This window comes from Cherax quadricarinatus, chromosome 79 (genome assembly GCF_038502225.1).
Source record: "Cherax quadricarinatus isolate ZL_2023a chromosome 79, ASM3850222v1, whole genome shotgun sequence".
Classification (NCBI taxonomy): domain Eukaryota; kingdom Metazoa; phylum Arthropoda; class Malacostraca; order Decapoda; family Parastacidae; genus Cherax; species Cherax quadricarinatus.
In genome coordinates, this window is record NC_091370.1 from 20986706 (window position 1) to 21013596 (window position 26891).

Genomic DNA, 26891 nt, shown 5'->3' on the forward strand with positions numbered 1-26891 from the left:
TCTGAAGGAAGGGTGGGTATGTGCAGTACCTGCACTCTGAAAGAGGTGTAGGCATATACAGTATCTGCACTCTGAAGGAAGGGTGGGTATGTGCAGTACCTGCACTCTGAAGGAGGGGTGGGCATGTGTAGTACCTACACTCTGAAGGAGGGGTGGGCATGTGCAGTACCTACACTCTGAAGGAGGGGTGGGCATGTGCAGTACCTACACTCTGAAGGAAGGGTGGGCATGTGCAGTACCTGCACTCTGAAGGAGGGGTGGGCATGTGCAGTACCTGCACTCTGAAGGAGGGGTGGGCATATGCAGTACCTGCACTCTGAAGGAAGGGTGGGTATGTGCAGTACCTGCACTCCGTAATCGGACGGTAATCTGAGTTGTGATGTTAGCATTCTTCTGATAAGACAGCAGTTCACTGTATTAAGGGGAATGTGTTGTCCACCTTGAGTTATTCTGCCAGAATGTAAGAAAATTAATAATTAAAGTAATAATTGTATTGAGTAAGACAATGGTTTAAGTAGTGAGTTAAGGTTCACTCGTCTTTGTGCACACTCTCTAACGTACACTGATAGTTACCTTTGAGAAGTTGCAGTTGAAGTTTGCAGAAAGTAGAGAAAGCAATATTAGGGAAGCCAGGTGAGTATAGGGCAAGTCTCATCAAGGCTGGTAGTGTCAGTAAGGCAGTGACACCCTTGATAGTCAATAAGCCAGAGTTTAAATAAATGTAGTTTAGGTTATGTAGTTGGTTGTTGAGGAGTAGTGTGGTGAGAACTGCGTCCGTGAGAGCCTCTTGGTTAATGTCGAGAAGTAGTGTGTGTAGGGTAGTGTTGTTACACAGCAAGTGAGCCAAGTCTGGTGGTTGTATCACTACGCCTGTCAGGTTCAAGTGGACCAGCTCACTAAATGATGATCTGGGACGTGTGGATGAATGGAAGAATGTATTTGGAGTCTGGATGATAATCACGTAGTGTAGTTCAAGCCTCTGCAAGTGTGGACACTGGTTGTGTATAACACTGACAGTGTTCCACGAGATGGGTGTCCGAGTGTATTTTTCAAACTCTATTTCTAGCAGAAGGAGTCTCTTGCCAACAGCGTGTACAGCAGACAGTATGAGTGTCTCAGGCACCAATCTGAATGTGAGGGAGACGAGGTGTGTCAGGTGGCTGAGGGCAGACATTGACACGAGGGAAGGGTCTGTGTACTCCATCATTAGGTGTTGAAGTCGTGGACACAAGCTGAGTGTCTGAAGAGCTCTATCTGTTGCCCACCACAGAGACACTGATGTCAGACTGAATGGCGCAGAGTTAGGAGACTGTTGTTTAAGGTACATGAACAGGTTACACAGAGAAGAGTTCCAGTAACTGTACTGCAAGCTTCTCAGGTTCCGTAGGGAGTGTAACAGCACCACAGCGCCGCAGAGAGTAACCAAAGGTGAGTTTATGATCAGGTGACAGAGAGGCGGAGAAGAAATGTCCAGGACATCATCGCTGGCATTGATGTCCAACCAGGAGTTGACGTCCTTGTAACTCTTGACTAAAGCATGTACAACATCCAGATCTGTGACGTTACAACAGTCAAGATGCAGGGAGTGAAGCCCTCTGGGATTCTTCTTGATATAAGCCAACACTTCACTAGCTGCGTCATCTCCACCAACATGGATGGATCTCAAGTGAGGCGAGCGATGGATGATCTCAGCCAACACACCAGGTGTCAGACTGACCCCTTGTAGGTGCAGACTCTGCAGGCTGAACCTACATGTTGTACCCAGGTGTTCTAGTAATAGGTTGCAGTAATCTTGACCAAGATACAGCCACGACCCCGTGGCGAGGTCACCCACCACAGCCAGGTGGTTGACATCCACCAGCAGGTGTAGTAGCAGCATTCTGACGAGGATGAGAGGTGCCTGGACTGGCTGGATCTCCACCACCTCCTGGACCACTGCTGTTCTCACCTCCACAGGTAACATAGTCTTCACCACAACACACACCTCCACTAATTCCTGCAATTAAAACAAAGCATTAAAGTAAGGAAGAGGATTGCAATGTATTACATCAGCTTTCAAGCTAAAGTGAAGAGGCATTCTCTTCTCTCAAGAAGACTAGTATCTTAAGATACACCAGCTACTTAAGCTTGAAGACACTCACAAATTATCACATGGAAATTAGTATTTCACCCTTGGTCAATTTCGTCCATGAAAAAGGCAAATTGGCAAAAATTAATCCAAATTTTTCTTTAAGTAAAACTGACCAGCATTTCAGAATTAAGTCTGCTCGTCAGCTGTGTTTTAGCTTTGAGTACATAACATAGACTTTGTACAGTGGTAGACAGATGTTATAAAACATAAAAGTACATTTTATATACCTTATTTATAATTTTATACACATAATACATACGTAGTACAAACATAACATGACAATATTATTGATAAACAATATAAATACATCTCAGGTCCTCACAAATTAAACTATGTGCACCTCCATTGACTCGACTATATACATACATAACTTTATATAATTATAAACATGAGAGGAATGAATATTCATTCGCTTGTAACGTCACAGTTTATGTGCTTGGGGATCAACTGCAGCAATACACCTAAAACCAATAATAACCCAACAAAAAGCCACAGTAAGAATAAGCACTAAATCTCATCCCTGGCAACAACCTTCCCCCCCCCCACTCTTCATAGATCTAAACTTACTCCCTGTTCAGAACATCCACACTTACTACTGTGCAATCTACATCTACAGGACCTTAAATTCCAATATTAACCTTGACCTAAAACGCTTTCTTAATAGTTGTGACAGAACCCACAGGCACAACACCAGACACAAACATCTCTATGACATTCCCTGTGTCCGACTAAACCTTTACAAAAATTCAATGTATGTCAAAGGACCTAAAATCTGGAACACCCTACCTGAGAACTCTAGAACTGCAGACACATTCATCACCTTCAAAACTACCATTAGAAAACATCTTATCTCCCTGATACACCCTGTCAACTAACTACATGATAACCACCTGGTGGTTCACACTTACACTCACTCACTCACCCATTTGACTATAAACACAGAAAAACGAATCTTAATATTAAAATAATGAACCCCAACTAGTCACAAGTTGGCCTGTGATACTCCAATATAGAAACTATGTATTGTGCCAAAACAAAAGCATTCACATTGCTAAATTCACAAAAGATAATGTAGTCACTTAGCCCGAGACTGTTCAACTGCCTCCCAGCACACATAAGGGGGATTACCAACAGACCCCTGGCAGTCTTCAAGCTGGCACTGGACAAGCACCTAAAGTCGGTTCCTGACCAGCCGGGCTGTGGCTCGTACGTTGGTTTGCGTGCAGCCAGCAGTAACAGCCTGATTGATCAGGCTCTGATCCACCAGGAGGCCTGGTCACAGACCGGGCCGCGGGGGCGTTGACGCCCGGAACCCTCTCCAGGTAAACTCCAGGTTAATACCAACTTACTCCTTAATCTGTAATAATTTAATGTTAAGAATTAATCTAAGTCTGCCCGAAATACCTAGCCATGCTAGGTGTTCTAGTGGCCCCTTCTAGTAATTAGCATTTTATAACATATAAACCACACAATATCCAAAATCTGTAAACCCCGCATTGTAATCCTTATAAGAGATAAGATAAGATTTCGTTCGGATTTTTAACCCCGGAGGGTTAGCCACCCAGGATAACCCAAGAAAGTCAGTGCGTCATCGAGGACTGTCTAACTTATTTCCATTGGGGTCCTTAATCTTGTCACCCAGGATGCGACCCACACCAGTCGACTAACACCCAGGTACCTATTTGCTGCTAGGTGAACAGGACAATAGGTGTAAGGAAACGTGTCGGAATTTCCACCCGCCGGGAATCGAACCCGGGCCCTCCGTGTGTGAAGCGGGAGCTTTAGCCACCAGGCCACCGGGCCACTTGATTGATTGATTGATTGCATGGAATTACAACAGTTAACTAAAACATTCACCAGCACTAAATGCAATCCTAACACAAGATAAGACACTAACACATTCACACAACACAAGATAAGACAGTAACACATTCACTCAACACAAGATAAGACAGTAACACATTCACACAACACAAGATAAGACACTAACACATTCACACAACACAAGATAAGACAGTAACACATTCACTCAACACAAGATAAGACAGTAACACATTCACTCAACACAAGATAAGACAGTAACACATTCACACAACACAAGATAAGACAGTAACACATTCACACAACACAAGATAAGACAGTAACACATTCACACAACACAAGATAAGACACTAACACATTCACACTAACACATTCACACAACACAAGATAAGACAGTAACACATTCACACAACACAAGATAAGACAGTAACACATTCACACAACACAAGATAAGACAGTAACACATTCACACAACACAAGATAAGACACTAACACATTCACACAACACAAGATAAGACAGTAACACATTCACTCAACACAAGATAAGACAGTAACACATTCACACAACACAAGATAAGACAGTAACACATTCACGCAACACAAGATAAGACAGTAATACATTCACTCAACACAAGATAAGACAGTAATACATTCACACAACACAAGATAAGACAGTAACACATTCACACAACACAAGATAAGACAGTAATACATTCACTCAACACAAGATAAGAGAGTAATACATTCACGCAACACAAGATAAGACACTAACACATTCACACAACACAAGATAAGACAGTAACACAGTCACTCAACACAAGATAAGACAGTAACACATTCACACAACACAAGATATGACACTAACACATTCACACAACACAAGATAAGACAGTAATACTTTCACACAACACAAGATAAGACACTAACACATTCACACAACACAAGATAAGACAGTAACACATTCACACAACACAAGATAAGACACTAACACATTCACACAACACAAGATAAGACAGTAACACAGTCACACAACACAAGGTGAGATACTAACACAGTCACACAACACAAGGTGACATACTAACACAATCACACAACACAAGATAAGACAGTAACACAGTCACACAACACAAGGTGAGATACTAACACATTCACACAACACAAGATAAGACAGTAACACAGTCACACAACACAAGGTGAGATACTAACACAGTCACACAACACAAGGTGACATACTAACACAGTCACACAACACAAGATAAGACAGTAACACAGTCACACAACACAAGGTGAGATACTAACACAGTCACACAACACAAGGTGACATACTAACACAGTCACACAACACAAGATAAGACAGTAACACAGTCACACAACACAAGGTGAGATACTAACACATTCACACAACACAAGATAAGACAGTAACACAGTCACACAACACAAGGTGAGATACTAATACAGTCACACAACACAAGGTGACATACTAACACATTCACACAACACAAGATAAGACAGTAACACAGTCACACAACACAAGGTGAGATACTAACACATTCACACAACACAAGATAAGACAGTAACACAGTCACACAACACAAGATAAGACAGTAACACAGTCACACAACACAAGGTGAGATACTAACACATTCACACAACACAAGATAAGACAGTAACACAGTCACACAACACAAGACACATCCACATAAGAAACGCACTTCTCAACATTATAATACAACTTTGAGAGCACGATACATTGTTTTATTTAACTTAGCAAACTTTATTAAAACCATACTCAAAACATTTATAGGACAATGCAAATTCTACACCATGGAAATGATTTAACTGTAAATGGTGGAGGAAAACCCTAGTATACGATCACAAGTAAACTACCAGTGGCTCTGGTGGCCTGGTGGTTAACGCTCTCGCTTCACACGGTGAGGGTCTGGGTTCGATTCCCAGCCAGAGTAGAAACATTGGACGTGTTTCTTTCCACCTGTTGTCTATGTTCCCCATCAGTAAAATGGGTACCTGGGTGTTAGTCGACTGGTGTGGGTCGCATCCTGGGACACTGACCTAAGGAGGCCTGGTCACAGACCGGGCCGCGGGGGCGTTGACCCCCGGAACTCACTCCAGAAACCATTTACAACACAACAATCCGGTGCCCCTAAAAAAAATCTCAAATTTTCTCTGCCTTGATGAACAAACTCTACACGGATAACCGTATGTAAACACCTGCCTCAGTAGGTACGCTCAGGAGCCACAACACCTGACCTTACACAGTAACATATCATCCTTTGTTTGATACACATGTTAAGAAACAAAGACAACCATATACAGGTACTAACTAATAATGCAGTATGACTGGTTGCAGCCATACTGTAGCTACCAAAACTACAACAGTTCACCTACCAGTACAACAATTCATTTATCAGTACAACAGTTCACTTACCAGTACAACAGTTCACCTACTAGTACAACAGTTCACCTACCAGTGCAACAGTTCACTTACCAGTACAATAGTTCACTTACCAGTACAACACTTCACCTACCAGTACAACAGTTCACCTACTAGTACAACAGTTCACCTACCAGTACAACAGTTCGCTTACCAGTACAACAGTTTTACTTACCAGTACAACAGTTCACTTACCAGTACAACACTTCACCTATCAGTACAACAGTTCACCTACCAGTACAACAGTTCACCTACCAGTACAACAGTTCACCTACCAGTACAACAGTTCACCTACCAGTACAACAGTTCACCTACCAGTACAACAGTTCACTTTCCAGTACAACAGTTCACCTACCAGTACAACAGTTCACCTACCAGAAAAACAGTTCACTTATAAGTACAACAGTTCACCTTCCAGTACAACACTTCAACTACCAGTACAACAGTTAACCTGCCAGTACAACAGTTCACCTACCAGTACAATAATTCACCTACCAGTACAACAGTTCACTTACCAGTACAACAGTTCACCTACCAGTATAAGAGTTCACCTACCAGTACAACAGATTACCTACCAGTGCAACAGATCACCTACCAGTACAACAGTTCATCTACAAGTACAACAGATCACCTACCAGTACAACAGATCACCTACCAGTACAACAGTTCACCTACAAGTTCAACAGCTCACGTACCAGTACAACATTTCACCTACCAGTACAACAGTTCACCTACCAGTACAACAGTTCACCTACCAGTACAAGAGCTAAGGTACCAGTACAACAGTTCACCTACCAGTACAAGAGCTAAGGTACCAGTACAACAGTTCACCTACCAGTACAAGAGCTAAGGTACCAGTACAACAGTTCACCTACCAGTACAACAGCTCACCTACCAGTACAACAGCTCACCTACCAGTACAACAGCTCACCTACCAGTACAACAGCTCACCTACCAGTACAACAGATCACCTACCAGTACAACAGTTCACCTTCCAGTACAACAGATCACCTACCAGTACAACCGTTCACCTTCCAGTACAACAGATCACCTACCAGTACAACAGATCACCTACCAGTACAACAGATCACCTACCAGTACAACAGTTCACCTTCCAGTACAACAGATCACCTACCAGTACAACAGATCACCTACCAGTACAACCGTTCACCTTCCAGTACAACAGACCACCTACCAGTACAACAGATCACCTTCCAGTACAACAGATCACCTACCAGTACAACAGATCACCTACCAGTACAACAGATCACCTACCAGTACAACAGATCACCTACCAGTACAACAGACCACCTACCAGTACAACAGATCACCTACCAGTACAACAGATCACCTACCAGTACAACAGACCACCTACCAGTACAACCGTTCACCTTCCAGTACAACAGATCACCTTCCAGTACAACAGATCACCTTCCAGTACAACAGTTCACCTACCAGGACAACAGATCACCTACCAGTACAACAGATCACCTACCAGTACAACAGATCACCTACCAGTACAACAGACCACCTACCAGTACAACAGATCACCTACCAGTACAACAGATCACCTACCAGTACAACAGATCACCTTCCAGTACAACAGATCACCTACCAGTACAACAGATCACCTTCCAGTACAACAGATCACCTACCAGTACAACAGATCACCTACCAGTACAACAGATCACCTACCAGTACAACAGATCACCTACCAGTACAACAGACCACCTACCAGTACAACAGACCACCTACCAGTACAACAGATCACCTACCAGTACAACAGATCACCTACCAGTACAACAGATCACCTTCCAGTACAACAGATCACCTACCAGTACAACAGATCACCTACCAGTACAACAGATCACCTACCAGTACAACAGACCACCTACCAGTACAACAGATCACCTACCAGTACAACAGACCACCTACCAGTACAACAGACCACCTACCAGTACAACAGATCACCTACCAGTACAACAGATCACCTACCAGTACAACAGATCACCTTCCAGTACAACAGATCACCTACCAGTACAACAGATCACCTACCAGTACAACAGACCACCTACCAGTACAACAGACCACCTACCAGTACAACAGATCACCTACCAGTACAACAGATCACCTACCAGTACAACAGATCACCTTCCAGTACAACAGATCACCTACCAGTACAACAGATCACCTTCCAGTACAACAGATCACCTACCAGTACAACAGATCACCTTCCAGTACAACAGATCACCTACCAGTACAACAGATCACCTACCAGTACAACAGATCACCTACCAGTACAACAGATCACCTACCAGTACAACAGATCACCTACCAGTACAACAGTTCACCTACCAGTACAACAGGTCACCTACCAGTACTGTGGAAAATTTCATTTATCTGAATGTAACTCATTATGTAATTAACAGTAAATGATAAAGATAATTATTATTTATCAGTTAAATAGACAAGTAGGAATTTGGGACACCTAGGTCGCAAAAAATGTCCCCCTTCGATACCTACAACTGTCTTATCCACAAGTTGCTCTAGACCTATTAATTACAAATGAAATATACATCACCAGGAATGCTGGTAAATATATAAATTTGTGGACTGTATATTAAAATTAAAAAAAGGATTATATATACACACATTTACTTCGCAGAAAGCGAATATCTTAATATCACTCAGCAATTTGACTAGAGATTAAGGTGTATCATACTCAGAAAACCTCACTGTCTATCCATGTAAATAACACTGGCCAGAGTTAGAAACATAAACAAACTTATCTGAGGTTCCTGGAGCTGTCTTGTCCAGTCGCCTGATATCTCAAATTATGCAGGAATGCACATCCAATAATTTCGGCTCCTGTTTGAGAGGTGCCAGCCCAATTTTAACCTCTAGAGCATGAAAATTCTTCCGATTTCATCAATGTTTCTAATTAAAATTCAAACAACAATGGCGAGTCCCTTCTGCGCAGGCGCAGTTTTTCATTTTTATAACATAATTTTTATTAAATACAGTATGGCCGTCTATTTACATACAACTACTGTATTTCTGGAAAATATGTACAGTATTTTCCACACTGCAGCTGGGCCGAGATCGTTGCTAAATGACTCAAATTGCTCATTTGGCAATGGTGGAGGGCCTGGGTACATATAGGATCTGGCATCCACACAGCGACATATTACTCAATATTTAATCACCCTTTTTACACTTTGCCGTCCTTGTGGAATCCAGAAAGTTTCCCTAATACAATTTAAGGTATCTTGTACCCCACCATGCATTACATTCTTATGGGCATTTAAAACAATTAAATTTGTTAGATGATGAGTTCTTGGCAGTAAGATAGGGTGTTTAGCATAATCATCCAATTCAGCATTTTGTAACCTACCTCTGCACCTAATTACCTTGTTCTCTAAATACAGTCCCAATTTCTCTATTATGGAACCTTTCACAATTTTTCTTTCCATCATCAATTTAATCTCATTTCCATAGATTTCTTCTTGTACCCTCTTTATCCAATATTCAAGAGGATGTGAAAACTTATATGAAATATTCATCTTGTTTAGAAATTTAAACACCAACTTAGTTACATTGATTAGTTTGGGTAAAGAAGAATACCTGTTTATATCAATGGCTAAGGAAGGACAAACTATTGGAGTGGTGGTCACATTAATTTCAACAGGAGTAATATATGCCTTTTGTATAGGCCAATTAGCTTTATTTACCAACCAGCTCGGTCCTTTAAACCATGATACAGCATTTACAATTTTAGCATAAGATAAATCTCGAGACAAGAAATCAGCTGGACTCTCCTCACCAGGTATATGATTAAATGTTAACATATGCTGACCCAAACTATTATACTTCTCTTGCATCTGATTAATTTCAGTGACTCTGTTTTGTACGTACAAAATTTTACTGTTTCCATTACGAATCCATTGTAAGGATACCTCATTATCAGACCAAATTACAGTGTCACTAATATTTATCTCCTGCAACTTATTTCGTATATAAATAGCTAATTTGACACCTACATAAATGGCTGTTAATTCCAACTGAGGTAAAGTACGTGATTTAATTGGAGACACTTTAGCCTTAGACATAACAAGAGAAGGTAAGCAACTGCTCCATATGCCAATTTTTGAAGCATCACAAAAAAATGTGGAGTACGTTTTTCCCATTTGGATTGGCCACCTGGCGTGGGAACTCCAACATTGAAATTTTTTCATAATCACCAATTAATTCATCCCACCTGTTAATAAATTCCTTAGGTAGAATTTCATCCCAAGCACATTTAAGTTTCCATGCCTCCTGTATTAATAATTTCCCTCTTACAGTAAGGGGTGACACTAAACCTAGTGGATCAAAACATTTGGAAACTTCAGCAAGCAAGACTCTCTTAGTTACTTTACTGGGCATACTGTAATTATTAGGTTTTAACATTAATAAATCTCTCTCAGTATCCCAAGTTAATCCCAATGCATTACTACATTTTGGCACTTCATCTCCAGGGTAATCTTTACTTATTTTGTCCTTTAATTTGGATGAATTACTATTCCATTCCCTCAGAGGCATATTTGCACTTTGCATTATTTTATTAGCCTCTCCATAAGTCATTAACAGTTCCTCTTCAGTTGGCGTCACACCCAGGAAATTGTCCACATAAAATTGTTTGCTCATTACTTTACTCAATGGACTTTCCATACGTTTAAGGTGTGTATTTATCGTCTCTTGAAGTAGGAACGGACTGGATGCAGCACCAAATAATACGCTCCTAAATCGAAAGGTTTTCAGAGGGCTAAGTGGGTCACTAGGATTCTCAGGCCATAAGCGGGTACAACCCCGGTCAGCCTCTTGTAAACCCACTCTTAGGAAAGCTTTACTTATGTCAGCCGTAAAGGCATAATTCTTCACCCTGAAATTTAATAAGATATCTCCTAATTTTTCCGTCAACGACGGACCTGTCATCAAACAGTCATTTAAACTAGGTACATTTTTGTTACTCCTGGCACTACAATTAAACACAATCCTCAGAGGAGTGGTCTTAGAATCCTCCTTCACTCCGTGATGTGGTAAATAGTGACCATAAATTTTGGCTTACTCAGGAGGTACCTCTTCTATAAATTTATTAATTAATTGCTCAGCAATTACATCATTACAGGCAGTTAACAATTCTGGTGTCTTACTCAGTTCGCGGAGCTGAGCCTTTAACTGCCCATATGCCATTCTGTAATTAGTGGGCAATACTGGATGGTTTAGTCTCCACAGAAGTCGTACCCAGTATTGTCCAGATTCAAATTTTACATCTCTCAGGTATTGCTCCTGAGTAAAAGAATCGTCTGGACTTTCTTCATTTACATTTATTCCAATGCTGTCTAATTCCCACAATTTATGCACTGGCTCAACACCATCCTCTATGGAAGAATTATACTGGGGCACGACTTCATGAGTAAGACACACAGTTATGGTATTTGTAGTTTCCTCTAGTCATGAATTATTAATACGAGGAATCCTACCATACATTACATGGCCTCCTGCAGTCTTTAAAAGGGTGACACCATATTTCTTTACCATACCCTTTACAAAGGAGGCATAATAGTCACTACCTATCAAAATACTTATTGGGCCTACAGAATCGTCACTTACACCAGAAGGTGCTAAATTTACATTATGTTAAAGTCTTTCTGTAGCTTTACTAAGCCCTACTGTAGATATTTTCTCTGGAAGTCTATCTACAATTACTGCATTAACACATTTTTTCTCATTGCCCAACCCGACAGTTACATAAACAGTGTCATACAATTGAGCCCTTTTATCTGAGAGAAAACCAGATAATTTTAGAGTTGACTCAAGAAATCGTAATGACACGATTGCAAACAAACCATACCCCCGGCCGGGATTGAACCCGCGGTCATAGAGTCTCAAAACTCCAGCCCGTCGCGTTAGCCACTAGACCAGCTAGCCACAATAAGATTCATCCAACTAGGTATATTTCTACACCATAGGAAAGTTAGCACAGGCACCTCTGTGACCACAAATGCAAGTTTTTACAGACGAATCTCCAGCTAGCGTGGTCACAGAGGTGCCTGTGCTAACTTTCCTATCGTGTAGAAATATACCTAGTTGGATGAATCTTATTGTGGCTAGCTGGTCTAGTGGCTAACGCGACGGGCTGGAGTTTTGAGACTCTATGACCGCGGGTTCAATCCCGGCCGGGGGTATGGTTTAATTTTAGAGTTGTAGGATCTCCCATTTGTACTTTCATCCCATCAAGACATTTACGTTTTATGAAAGTACGTTGTGATCCCTGGTCTAATAACGCAGTTACATTTTTTGATTTATGCCATTTATCATCAATTCTTACCTCTAACACAGGAAATGCTACTTCAGCAAAACCATCATTATTAACATTAGCAGCAATTTTTACATTAGCTACTGTTGTGTCAGCATTGTCAACATTATTATCAACATTATCATATAGACCCTTACACATGACTATACGGTGTCTTCCTTTGTGACATTGATAACAGTTGTTTAATTTGGCATGGCAACCCTTTACATTGTGATTTCTTAAACATCTGATACATCTGTCAAGTTCCTCCAATCTTTCAACTTTATCATTCCATGAATTGTATGCATTGCAATTCTTAGAAAAATGAGTACCCTTGCAGAAAAGACAATCTCTATTTTCTCCGACTGGTTTCTTATTAACTGGGCTACTCTTAGGAGGGTACTTATTCTTCTTACCTAGTGGAGAATCATTATTTCTGATTCTTGCTACTTGATATGCACCTATGCAACTATTTTTAGGAAATGAATTTTGATTATTACCATTGGGATAATTTTTCCCTTTGTGAAACTTGACAGATACCTCAGAGTTATTATATGTTGCATCTTTAAAATGAGTTAGTTGGCAGGTCTGCAACTGCACAATTAATTCTTGTAGACCTAGTCTTATTTCCTCCAGTCCAAAATAACCTTCGTGATATGTATTCGAGAGTCATTCAAGTGTTTTACAGCTTAATTTATTCTGTACCATGGCACTCAATAACCAGTCTGATTCCTTCAGATTATATTTATTACTTAAAGTTTTGAGAGTGCTCTCCAGTTTAACTCTAAACTGCTGTAAACCTTTGTAAGTGTGATCTGGAGATTTTAAATTAACAATGATATTCACTAGATCCAACCTACTTTGTTCTATATTACCATAAGTGACCTTCAACAAGTCAACTGCTTCCTTGTAAGAGTCATCTACATTGGGAAAGGCTTGTATGAGTATGTGAGCATCTCCTTTTACCTGTCCTTTGAGGTAAAATAATTTAGTTACACAGGCTAGATCACTCCTATCATGCACAGCTGCTTTAAAAATTGACCAAAACTCCTCCCAGTTTTCTCCAGGATTAAATACAGGTAAACATAATTCTGGGAGTTTTGGCAAAAACATCTTATTTGTTGGAGCAGACTGATTAACTGCCTGGTTTACACATTTTAATTTATTCAAGGCCTGACTTTTACAAGAAAGAATCTTTTCTTCTAATTCATAATACTGATTAATCATAAGATCTACTTCAGTCTCATCTACACAGTTTACTAACAAATCTCCTTCATATTTGTTGTAATATAATTTGTATGAATCATATATATTCCCCAAAGCATCTAAATACAATTTTAAATCATCAGTATTCACAGTTTCTTGATTCATTAATTCCAAACATTTATTATATGCCTTGGTTACATGACCCTTTCTAGCTTGCAGTGATGCTTTCTTTGCTCTATATTCCATATGTTTGTCTTCTATATTATTTTCCTCATTTTCAGCCATGATGCAATGCCTTAAATTCAACTCAATTAATAGCACTGATTACAACTTACAACACTGATACAACTTACCTTTGAATAAATCCTAGCTACTTGAGCTTAGCAATTACATGCAAGAAAGTTATAATATAAATTTTAAATGTACATTAATACAAACACATCGATTCCAGGTTGAGGGACTGATTACCTTAAACTTCTACTCTCCTTACCCATTTCTACTTTGTATTGGACTGATGAAGCCACTGTGTGGCGATACGTTTCTTCAATAAAGATTCCCATGTGTTGCATAAGTGTCTCAATCTTCAACTTGTCGGTTTTCAAAACCATTCATCACATTATACACATTAAAATAATTAGCTACACTTGGCTTATCAATTACACCTACACTGATATAAATCTTGGCCAGAATTGTCTTATCAAATTAATATTATACAAATTAATAGAAATCCTTGCCAGAATTTGGCATAGCAAAATTAATATTATACACAATATAATCTTTAGCCACACTTGGCTTATCCAAATTAATATTGTAATAATTATAATCCACTACACATAAAGTAAATTTGTGAACTTAACGTCCACCTCCTTCTGTCATTTCACATATAACTATTAAGTAATTAACTAATTAATGACTTCACTAATTACCTCCGGTTCAAGAAGGACCAACGGGCAAATTAAATGTAGAAAATTTAATTTATCTGAATGTAACTAATTATGTGCATAACAGTAAATGATAACAAAGATAATTATTATTTATCAGTTAAATAGACAAGTAGGAATTTGGGACACCTAGGTCGCAAAAAATGTCCCCCTTCAATACCTACAACTGTCTTATCCACAAGTTGCTCTGGACCTATTAATTACAAATGAAATACACATCACCAGGAATGCTGGTAAATATATAAATCTGTGGACTGTATATTAAAATTAATAAAGGATTATATATACACACATTTACTTCACAGAAAGCGAATATCTTAATAACACTTACCAATTTGACTAGAGATTAAGGTGTATCATACTCAGAAAACCTCACTGTCTATCCATGAAAATAACACTGGCCAGAGTTAAAAACATAAACAAACTTATCTGAGGTTCCTGGAGCTGTCTTGTCCAGTTGCCTGATATCTCAAATTATGCAGGTAAGCACATCCAACAATATCGACTCCTATTTGAGAGGTGTCAGCCCAATTTTAACCTCTAGAGCATGAAAATTCTTCTGGTTTCACCAACGCTTCTAATCCAATTTCGAACAACAATGGTGAGTCCCTTCTGGGCAGGCGCAGTTTCCCATTTTTTATAACATAATTTTTATTAATACAGTATGGCCGTCTATTTACATGTAACTACTGTATTTCTGGAAAATATATACAGTATTTTCCACAAGTACAACAATTCACCTACCAGTACAACAATTCACCTACCAGTACAACAGTTCACCCACCTACCAGTACTACAGCTCACCTATCAGTACAACAGTTCACCCACCTACCAGTACAACAGCTCACCTAGCAGTACAACAGTTCACCCACCTACCAGTACAACAGCTCACCTAGCAGTACAACAGTTCAGCTACCAGTACAACAGTTCACCTGCCAGTACAAGAGTTCAGCTACCAGTACAACAGTTCACCTACCAGTACAACAGTTCAGCTATCAGTACAACAGTTCAACTACCAGTACAACAGTTCAGCTACAAGCACAACAGCTCACCTACCAGTACAACAGTTCACCTACCAGTACAACAGTTCACCTACCAGTACAACAGCTCACCTACCAGTAAAACAGTTCACCTACCACTACAACAGTTCACCCACCTACCAGTACAACAGCTCACCTACCAGTACAACAGTTCAGCTACCAGTACAACAGTTCACCTACCACTACAACAGTTCAGCTAACAGTACAACAGTTCACCTACCAGTACAACAGCTCACCTACCAGAACAACAGTTCAGCTATCAGTACAACAGTTCACCTACCAGTACAACAGCTCACCTACCAGTGCAACAGTTCACCTACCAGTACAACAGTTCACCTGCCAGTACAACAGCTCACCTACCAGTACAACAGCTCACCTACCAGTACAATAATTCACCTACCAGTACAACAGTTCACCTACCAGTACAACTGACCACGTACCAGTACAAAAGTTCACCTACCAGTACCACAGCTCACCTACCAGTACAACAGTTCACCTACCAGTACATCAGCTCACCTACCAGTGCAACAGTTCACCTACCAGTTCAACAGTTCACCTACCGGTACAACAGTTCACCTACCAGTACAACAGAACACCTACCAGTACAAGAGTTCACCTACCAGCACCACAGCTCACTTACCAGTACGACAGTTCACCTACCAGTACATCAGCTCACGTTCCAGTACAACAGACCACCTACCAGTACAACAGTTCACCTACCAGTACAACAGATCAACTACCAGTACTACAGTTCACCTGCCAGTACATCACCTCACCTACCAGTACAACAGTTCAACTACCAGTACAACAGTTCACCTACCAGTACAACAGTTCACCTTCCAGTACAGTAGTTCACCTACCAGTACTAGAGTTCACCTACCAGTACAACAGTTCACCTACCAGTACAACAGTTCACCTATCAATACAACAGTTCACCTACCAGTACAACAGTTCACCTACAAATACAACAGTTCGCCTTCAGTACAGCAGTTCACCTACCAGTACAAGAGCTCACCTACCAGTACAACAGTTCACGTACCAGTACAACAGTTCACCTACCAGTACAAGAGCTCACCTACCAGTACAACAGTTCACCTTCCAGTACAGCAGTTCACCTACCAGTACAAGAGCTCACTTACCAGTACAACAGTTCACCTACCAGTACAACAGTTCACCTACCAGTACAAAAGTTCACCTACCAGTACTACAGATCACCTGCCATTACAACAGCTCACCTACCATTACAACAGTTCACCTACCAGTTCAACAGTTCACCTAACAGCACAACAGTTCACCTACAAGTACTACAGTTCACCTACCAGTACAACAGTTCACCTACCAGTACTACAGTTCCCCTACCAGTACAACAGCTCACCTACCAGTACAACAGCTCACCTACCAGTACAACAGTTCACCTACCAGTACAACATCTCACCTACCAGTACAACAGTTCACCTACCACTACAACAGTTCACCCACCTACCAGTACAACAGCTCACCTACCAGTACAACAGTTCAGCTACCAGTACTACAGTTCACCTACCACTACAACAGTTCAGCTACCAGTACAACAGTTCACCTACCAGTACAACAGCTCACCTACCAGAACAACAGTTCAGCTATCAGTACAACAGTTCACCTACCAGTACAACAGCTCACCTACCAGTGCAACAGTTCACCTACCAGTACAACAGTTCACCTGCCAGTACAACAGCTCACCTACCAGTACAACAGTTCACCTACCAGTACAACAGTTCACCTACCAGTACAACAGTTCACCTACCTGTACAACTGAAAACCTACCAGTACAAAAGTTCACCTACCAGTACCACAGTTCACCTACCAGTACAACAGTTCACCTACCAGTACAACAGTTCACCTACCAGTACAACAGAACACCTACCAGTACAAGAGTTCACCTACCAGCACCACAGCTCACTTACCAGTACAACAGTTCACCTACCAGTACATCAGCTCACGTTCCAGTACAACAGACCACCTACCAGTACAACAGTTCACCTACCAGTACAACAGATCAACTACCAGTACTACAGTTCACCTGCCAGTACATCACCTCACCTACCAGTACAACAGTTCAACTACCAGTACAACAGTTCACCTACCAGTACAACAGTTCACCTTCCAGTACAGTAGTTCACCTACCAGTACTTTAGTTCACCTACCAGTACAACAGTTCACCTACCAGTACAACAGTTCACCTATCAATACAACAGTTCACCTACCAGTACAACAGTTCACCTACAAATACAACAGTTCGCCTTCAGTACAGCAGTTCACCTACCAGTACAATAGCTCACCTACCAGTACAACAGTTCACCTACCAGTACAACAGTTCACCTACCAGTACAAGAGCTCACCTACCAGTACAACAGTTCACCTTCCAGTACAGCAGTTCACCTACCAGTACAAGAGCTCACCTACCAGTACAACAGTTCACCTACCAGTACAACAGTTCACCTACCAGTACAAAAGTTCACCTACCAGTACTACAGATCACCTGCTATTACAACAGCTCACCTACCATTACAACAGTTCACCTACCAGTTTAACAGTTCACCTAACAGCACAACAGTTCACCTACAAGTACTACAGTTCACCTACCAGTACAACAGTTCACCTACCAGTACTACAGTTCCCCTACCAGTACAACAGCTCACCTACGAGTACAACAGCTCACCTACCAGTACAACAGTTCACCTACCAGTACAACAGCTCACCTACCAGTTCAACAGTTCACCTACCAGTACTTCAGTTCCCCTACCAGTACAACAGCTCACCTACCAGTACAACAGCTCACCTACCAGTACAACAGTTCACTTACCAGTGCAACAGCTCACCTACCAGAACAACAGCTCACCTACCAGTACAACAGCTCACCTACCAGTACAACAGTTCCCCTACCAGTACAACAGCTCACCTACCAGTACAACAGTTCACCTACCAGTACTACAGTTCCCCTACCAGTACAACAGCTCACCTACCAGTACAACAGCTCACCTACCAGTACAACAGCTCACCTACCAGTACAACAGCTCACCTACCAGTACAACAGTTCACCTACCAGTACAACAGCTCACCTACTAGTACAACAGTTCCCCTACCAGTACAACAGCTCACCTACCAGTACAACAGTTCCCCTACCAGTACTACAGTTCCCCTACCAGTACAACAGCTCACCTACCAGTACAACAGCTCACCTACCAGTACAACAGCTCACGTACCAGTGCAACAGCTCACCTACCAGTACAACAGTTCACCTACCAGTACAACATCTCACCTACCAGTACAACAGTTCACCTACCAGTACAACAGTTCACCTACCAGTACTACAGTTCTTTTACCAGTACAACAGCTCACCTACCAATACAACAGCTCACCTACCAGTACAACAGCTCACGTACCAGTACAACAGCTCACCTACCAGTACAACAGTTCACCTACCAGTACAACAGTTCACCTACCAGTACAACAGCTCACCTACCAGTACAACAGTTCACCTACCAGTACAATAGCTCACCTACCAGTACAACAGTTCACCTACCAGTACAACAGCTCACCTACCAATACAACAGCTCACCTACCAGTACAACAGCTCACGTACCAGTACAACAGCTCACCTACCAGTACAACAGTTCACCTACCAGTACAATAGCTCACCTACCAGTACAACAAAGAGGAGCTTAGCTCACCTTTGGCTAATCTTTTCAATATATCACTACAGACTGGCATGGTGCCATATAAGTGGAAAATGGCAAATGTGATACCTATTTTCAAAGCAGGTGACAGGTCCTTAGCTTCGAACTATAGACCAATAAGCCTAACCTCCATAGTGGGAAAATTTATGGAATCAATAATTGCCGAGGCAGTTCGTAGCCACCTTGAAAAGCATAAATTAATCAACGAATCTCAGCATGGTTTTACAAAGGGGCGTTCCTGCCTTACGAATTTATTAACTTTTTTCACTAAGGTATTTGAGGAGGTAGATCATGGTAATGAATATGATATTGTGTATATGGACTTCAGTAAGGCTTTTGACAGGGTCCCACATCAGAGACTATTGAGGAAAATTAAGGCACATGGAATAGGAGGAGAAATTTTTTCCTGGTTAGAGGCATGGTTGACAAATAGGCAGCAGAGAGTTTGCATAAATGGGGAGAAATCAGAATGGGGGCACGTCACAAGCGGTGTTCCACCATGGTCAGTGTTGGGCTCCCTGTTGTTCACAATCTACATAAACGACATTGATGAGGGCATAAAGAGAGACATAAGCAAGTTTACCGATGACACCAAAATAGGCCGTCGAATTCATTCTGACGAGGACATTCCTGCACTCCAGGAAGATTTGAATAGACTGATACAGTGGTCGGAGAAGTGGCAGGTGCAGTTTAATATAGACAAATGCAAAGTTCTAAATGTTGGACAGGACAATAACCATGTCACATACAATCTAAATAATGTAGATCTTAATATTACGGATTGCGAAAAAGATTTTGGAGTTCTGGTTAGCAGTAATCTGAAACCTAGACAACAGTGCAAAAGTGTTCGCAATAAAGCTAATAGAATCCTTGGCTTCCTATCAAGAAGCATAAATAATAGGAGTCCTCAGGTTGTTCTTCAACTCTATACATCCTTGGTTAGACCTCATTTAGATTATGCTGCACAGTTTTGGTCACCGTATTACAGAATGGATATAAATTCTCTGGAAAATGTACAAAGGAGGATGACAAAGTTGATCCCATGTATCAGAAACCTTCCCTATGAGGATAGACTAAGGGCCCTGAATCTGCACTCTCTAGAAAGACGTAGAATTAGGGGGGATATGATTGAGGTGTATAAATGGAAGACAGGAATAAATAAAGGGGATGTAAACAGTGTGCTGAAAATATCAAGCCTAGACAGGACTCGCAGCAATGGTTTTAAGTTGGAAAAATTCAGATTCAGGAAGGATATAGGAAAGTACTGGTTTGGTAATAGAGTTGTGGATGAGTGGAACAAACTCCCGAGTACAGTTATAGAGGCCAGAACGTTGTGTAGCTTTAAAAATAGGTTGGATAAATACCATGAGTGGATGTGGGTGGGTGTGAGTTAGACCTGATAGCTTGTGCTACCAGGTCGGTTGCCGTGTTCCTCCCTTAAGTCAATGTGACCTGACCTGACTAGGTTGGGTGCATTGGCTTAAGCCGGTAGGAGACTTGGACCTGCCTCGCTTGGGCCAGTAGGCCTTCTGCAGTGTTCCTTCGTTCTTATGTTCTTATGTTCTTAACAGTTCACCTAACAGCACAACAGTTCACCTACCAGTACAACAGCTCACCTACCAGTACAACAGTTCACCTAACAGCACAACAGTTCACCTTCCAGTACAACAGTTCATCTACCAGTACAACAGTTCACCTACCAGTACAACAGTTCACCTACCAGTACAACAGCTCACCTACCAGTACAACAGTTCACCTAACAGCACAACAGTTCACCTTCCAGTACAGCAGTTCACCTACCAGTACAACAGTTCACCTAACAGCACAACAGCTCACCTACCAGTACAACAGTTCACCTAATAGCACAACTGTTCACCTACCAGTACAACAGTTCACCTACCTAGGTTGGGTGCATTGGCTTAAGCCGGTAGGAGACTTGGACCTGCCTCGCATGGGCCAGTAGGCCTTCTGCAGTGTTCCTTCGTTCTTATGTTCTTATGTTCTTATGTTCAACAGTTCACCTTCCAGTACAACAGTTCACCTACCAGTACAACAGTTCACCTACCAGTACAACAGTTCATCTACCAGTACAACAGTTCACCTACCAGTACAACAGTTCACCTACCAGTACAACAGCTCACCTACCAGTACAACAGTTCACCTACCAGTACTTGGAGTTCAACCCCACCAAGTGCAAAGTCATGAAGATTGGGGAAGGGCAAAGAAGACCACAGACAGAGTGCAGTCAAGGGGGCCAGAGACTACAAACATCACTCAAGGAAAAAAATCTTGGGGTGAGTATAACACCAGGCACATCTGAAGCACACATCAACCAAATAACTGCTGCAGCATATTGGCGCCTAGCAAACCTCAGAACAGCATTCCAACATATTAATAAGGAATCGTTCAGGACCCTGTACACCGTGTACGTTAGGCCCATATTGGAGTGTGCGGCACCAGTTTGGAACCCACACCTAGCCAAGCACATAAAGAAAGTAGAGAGAGTGCAAAGGTTTGCAACAAGACTAGTCCCAAAGCTAAGAGGTATGTCCTACGAGGAGAGGTTAAGGGAAATCAACCTGACGACACTGGAGGACAGGAGAGATAGGGGGGACATGATAATGACATACATAATACTGAGAGGAATTGACAAGGTGGACAAAGACAGGATGTTCCAGAGATGGGACACAGCAACAAGGGGACACAGTTGGAAGTTGAAGACACAGATGAATCACAGGGATGTTAGGAAGTATTTCTTCAGCCACAGAGTAATCAGGAAGTGGAATAGTTTGGGAAGCGATGTAGTGGAGGCAGGATACATACATAGCTTTAAGCAGAGGTATGATAAAGCTCACGATTCATGGAGAGTGACCTAGTAGCGACCAGTCAAGAGGCGGGGCCAGGAGCTTGGACTCAACCCCTGCAGCCTCAACTAGGTGAGTACAACTAGGTGAGTACACACTCACACACAGTAGGGACACCGCGTGCACGAGTCACGCCTTCCGTGTTCCGCGAATGTAAGTGTTTTTGAATGCTACCCAAGTGTACTACAAAGGTTGCTGTGTCAGGGTAGTGCACAATGCTTGAAGCGATTTACAATTTGCCTGAGCCACTTAAGTGTGAGGAGAGCCACAATTTTATAAGTGATCTAGAAAGTGATACTTCGTGGGCAGGCTAGTGTGCTCAGGCGACGTTGCCACGCGTCACCCAAGAAAGATAATAAAGTGAAACAAATGTGTGTCCAGTGAAGGAAATACAGTGAATAAGGTACATTATATATCGAGAAGCAACGGAGGTGGATCTACGCCAGGACATCATATCGAACTGGACAATCTACAAGCTGCTACAGGCGGCTGCAGGCTTCTACAGGATGTTCGCAAGTATTCACCTATGCGCAGTTGTTGAGTGTGGGTCTTGGTTTCCAATTAACCATCAAGCTGATTGTGAATGGTCCAACTCTCCTAGTACGATAAATAATAGGCTATCAAGTACACAATAATGGATAGCAATTGGTAATTTATAGAACAAGGCGAGTTAGGATTCTATAAGACTAGGTAGAAGTAATATAACAGGTAGGCGTGAGTCAGGTTACAGGAGGGTAGAGCCAGGTAAGCCAGGTATTGGAGCACTGAACTCCAAATCCACTCTCATACACCACAATACACAATTCCACTTAATAAACCCTCATGTAGCTACACACACACACATTTATTACCACACATACTCACATACAGATTCACACACACTCTCTCCCCCCTTCACCCTCTCCTGCCAATCGCCCACTCCTTCCTCTGATCCCCCCTCTCTCTCTCACCCTCCTTCTCCCCCCTCCCCCTCTTTCCCCCTCACCATCTCCCATTCTCCCCCTTTGCTTCTCCCTCCTCCTCACTCCCCATATTTCCCCCTCATTCCCCCTCCCCACCCCTCTCACATTTAGCCACTGACTACAGCTTCTTCCTCTACCTCCCTTCCCCCACACTCGGACAAACACACCACAAAACAGGCTCACAGAATTACATAAGTTTTTCATTCTGTGTCAACCAAAAGAAACAAAAAATGTGTTGCCAGAGGGCAGGAAGGAAAACCAAGGGACTGGAGGATGAACCTGCTAAGAAAGCTTGGGCAGCAAAGCTCATGAGAAAGGAAATTGAATGGGAAAAGAAGCTGGAAGAACTTAACATGAGAATGGAAGAGAGGTTAGATGCAGAAAGCAAGAAGTGGGAGAAGCAAGTCACAGCAGCAGAGGCCAGGATACAGAGATTACAAGAGGAACTGAAAAATCGGAATCAACCTAAAGAACTAAAGAACAATTTGGGAATGACATCAGAGACTGATACCTCGGTCACGAACAAGGGGACTGTAGAGAATGAAGGGTGAAACTGCATGTACAAGCCCTATCGGAACATTGTGGAGCCCGAGGAAAAGAGAGAAACACATCAGGAGCAATCAAGGGGACTGTAGAAAAATGAAAAAGCTAAGCTACATGTGGAGGCCCTAACATACCACAGCAGAGTCCAGGGAAAGCTGAGAAGGGAAAATGACAGGCCAATGAGCCCAAGGACAATAGATAGTAAAGAAACTGAAGAAAGGAAAGCTGCAATAGAGGAAACTAAACCAAATCAGGGGATACATAGGGATATGCAGTGGGAGAATGAAAGGAAGAGGTCAGTCTATGTTTAAGGGCTCCAGGAAGTTGAAGGGGAAACTTACGAAGCAAGAAGACAAGGGGAGAAAGCATCATAATGGCAATAGGAGAAGACGACATGAGCCAGTTGGTAAATTTTTGGAGAATAGGGGGGTTTGCAAGACGGAGAGCCTGGCTAGTGAAAGTGGCTTTCAAGACAGAATTGACTCAGAATAGGATCCTGCAGGAGAAAGCAAGACTAAAGAACATGCCAGTGGACCAGAAGGTGTATCTCGACCGTGACAGAACGCAAGAGGAAAGGCAGAAGCTGAGAGAGATGGTACAAAGATGAAAGAAGGAAAGAGAGGTGAGGATGGAGATGGACAGAACCCAGAATCAGGAGGAAGATCAAATACAGCCTCCCTCACAACCACCTACAGAAGCCTCCCAACCAGGACTACACCAATGCAACCAAACATTCTAACCCAAAACACACTTGCCATATGCGATGCCCCCACCCGCCTCATTACAAACTCCACCCCCACAGCAACCACCCATAGTTCCTTATCAGTCTCCCACTTCCCCAACCCCAACGTGCCCCCCAAACCACAGTTTTAGAAAAGAAGTTGAAGGTGTGGTATACAAATGCAGATGCGATAACAAATAAGTGTGAGGAGTGGCATGAAAAAATCAAGGAGACATCCCCAGACATAATAGTACTCACAGAAACAAAGCTCACCAGGATGATAACAGATGCAATCTTTCCACCCAGATATCAAATCCTCAGGAAAGATAGAGGGAGGAGAGGGGGAGGAGGAGTTGCACCGCTCATTAAAAACAGGTGGGGATTTGAGAAAATGGAAGGAATGGATGGCATAGGCGAAAGGGACTACTTAGTAGGAACAGTTCAGTCTGAGGGCCGTAACGTGGTAATTGCAGTAATGTACAACCCACCACATAACTGCAGAAGGCCAACAGAAGAGCAACAGAGCAATGATCGACACACTAGGAGAGGTGGCCAGAAGAGCTCACATGAGGGGAGCAAAGTTAATAGTCATGGGTGATTTCAGTCACAAGGAGAATGGGTGGGAAAACCTGGAACCCAATGGGGGTCCTGAAACATGGAGAGTCAAGATGATGGATGTGGTACTGGAAAACCTCATGCATCAACATGTTAGAGACACTACCAGAGAGAGAGAGGCGAGGATGATCCAGCAAGACTGGACCTTGTATTCACCTTCAGTTGTTTGGACCTCGAGGCTATCATGTATGAAAGGCCCCTAGGAGCTAGTGATCATGTGGTTCTGCACTTTGACTATATAGTTGAGCTTCAAGTGGAGAGAGTAGCAGAAATAGGATGGGAGAAGCCAAACTACAAAAGGGGGGACTACACAGCCATGAGGAACTTAATGCAAGATATTCAGTGAGAGAGAGAGAAAGGGCAGAAAAATCAGTAAAAGAAATGATGGACTATGTGGCAACAAAATGCAAGGAGGCAGAGGAGAGGTTTGTTCCCAAAGGAAACAGAAATAGTGGAAAGTAAAGAACAAGTCCTTAGTTTACCCTAAGGTGTAGGGAGGCAAAAACTAGGTGTACTAGAGAAAGGAAAAGGTACAGAAGACAAAGGGCCCAGGAAAACAAAGAGATCAGCCGAAGAGCCAGAAACGAATATGCACAGATAAGAAGGGAGGCTCAGCAACAATACGAAAATGACATAGCATCGAAAGTCAAGTCTGACCCGAAGCTGTTGTATAGCCACATCAGGAGGAAAACAACAGTTAAGGACCAGGTAATCAGACTGAGGAAGGATGATGGGGAGTTCACAAGAAATGACCAAGAGGTATGTGAGGAGCTCAACATGCGATTTAAAGGAAGCATTTGCAGCGGAAACTGGCAGGACTCCAGGAAATCAGAACAGGGAGGTACACCAACAAGTGCTGGATGAGGTACACATAACCGAGGAGGAGGTGAAGAAGCTGCTATGTGAACTTGATGCCTCAAAGGTGGTGGGACCAAACAACATCTGTCCGTGGTTCCTTGGAGAGGGAGCAGAGATACTGTGTGTGCCACTAACAAAGATCTTCAACACATACATTGAAACTGGGCAACTCCCTGAGGCATGGAACAGGGCAAATGTAGTTCCAATTTTTAAAAAAAGGAGACAGACACGAGGCATTTAACTACAGACCAGTGTCACTAACGTGTATAGTATGCAAAGTCATGGAGAAGATCATCAGGAGGAGAGTGGTGGAGCACCTGGAAACTCCAGTAGGTGACAAACCTACTGGAGTTTTATGACAAGGTGACAGAAATAAGACAAGAGAGAGAGGGGCAGATAGACTGCATTTTCTTGGACTGCAAGAAGGCCTTTGACACAGTTCCTCACAAGAGGTTACTGCAAAAGCTAGAAGATGAGGCACACATAACAGGAAAGGCACTACAATGGATCAGAGAATACCTGGCAGGGAGGCAACAACGAGTCATGGTACGTGACGAGGTGTCAGAGTGGGCGCCTGTGACAAGCGGGGTTCCACAGGGGTCAGTCCTAGGACCTGTGCTGTTTTTGGTATTTGTGAATGACATAACAGAAGGGATAGACTCAGAAGTGTCCTTGTTTGCAGAT

The 26891-nt window shown here is 42.3% G+C and overlaps 1 protein-coding gene across 1 annotated transcript; it reads right to left on the reverse strand.

Moving 5' to 3' along the window:
* Positions 1-529: 529 nt before the first annotated feature.
* Positions 530-12903, reverse strand: LOC128702818 (uncharacterized). The gene is made up of 2 exons (XM_070102055.1): positions 12775-12903; positions 530-1996 (listed from the first exon to the last, which is right to left on the reverse strand). Exons 1-2 carry the CDS (start codon positions 12901-12903, stop codon positions 530-532), a joined length of 1596 nt encoding a protein of 531 aa, XP_069958156.1.
* Positions 12904-26891: the final 13988 nt, after the last annotated feature.

Excerpts from the sequence above, each read along its gene's own strand:
- LOC128702818 (XM_070102055.1), bottom strand. The coding sequence starts at position 12,903 with ATGTGTAAGGGTCTATATGATAATGTTGATAATAATGTTGACAATGCT. Across the intron at positions 1,997-12,774 it reads TAGCATTTCCTGTGTTAGAG|GAATTAGTGGAGGTGTGTGT; the intron begins GTAAGAATTGAT and ends TTTTAATTGCAG.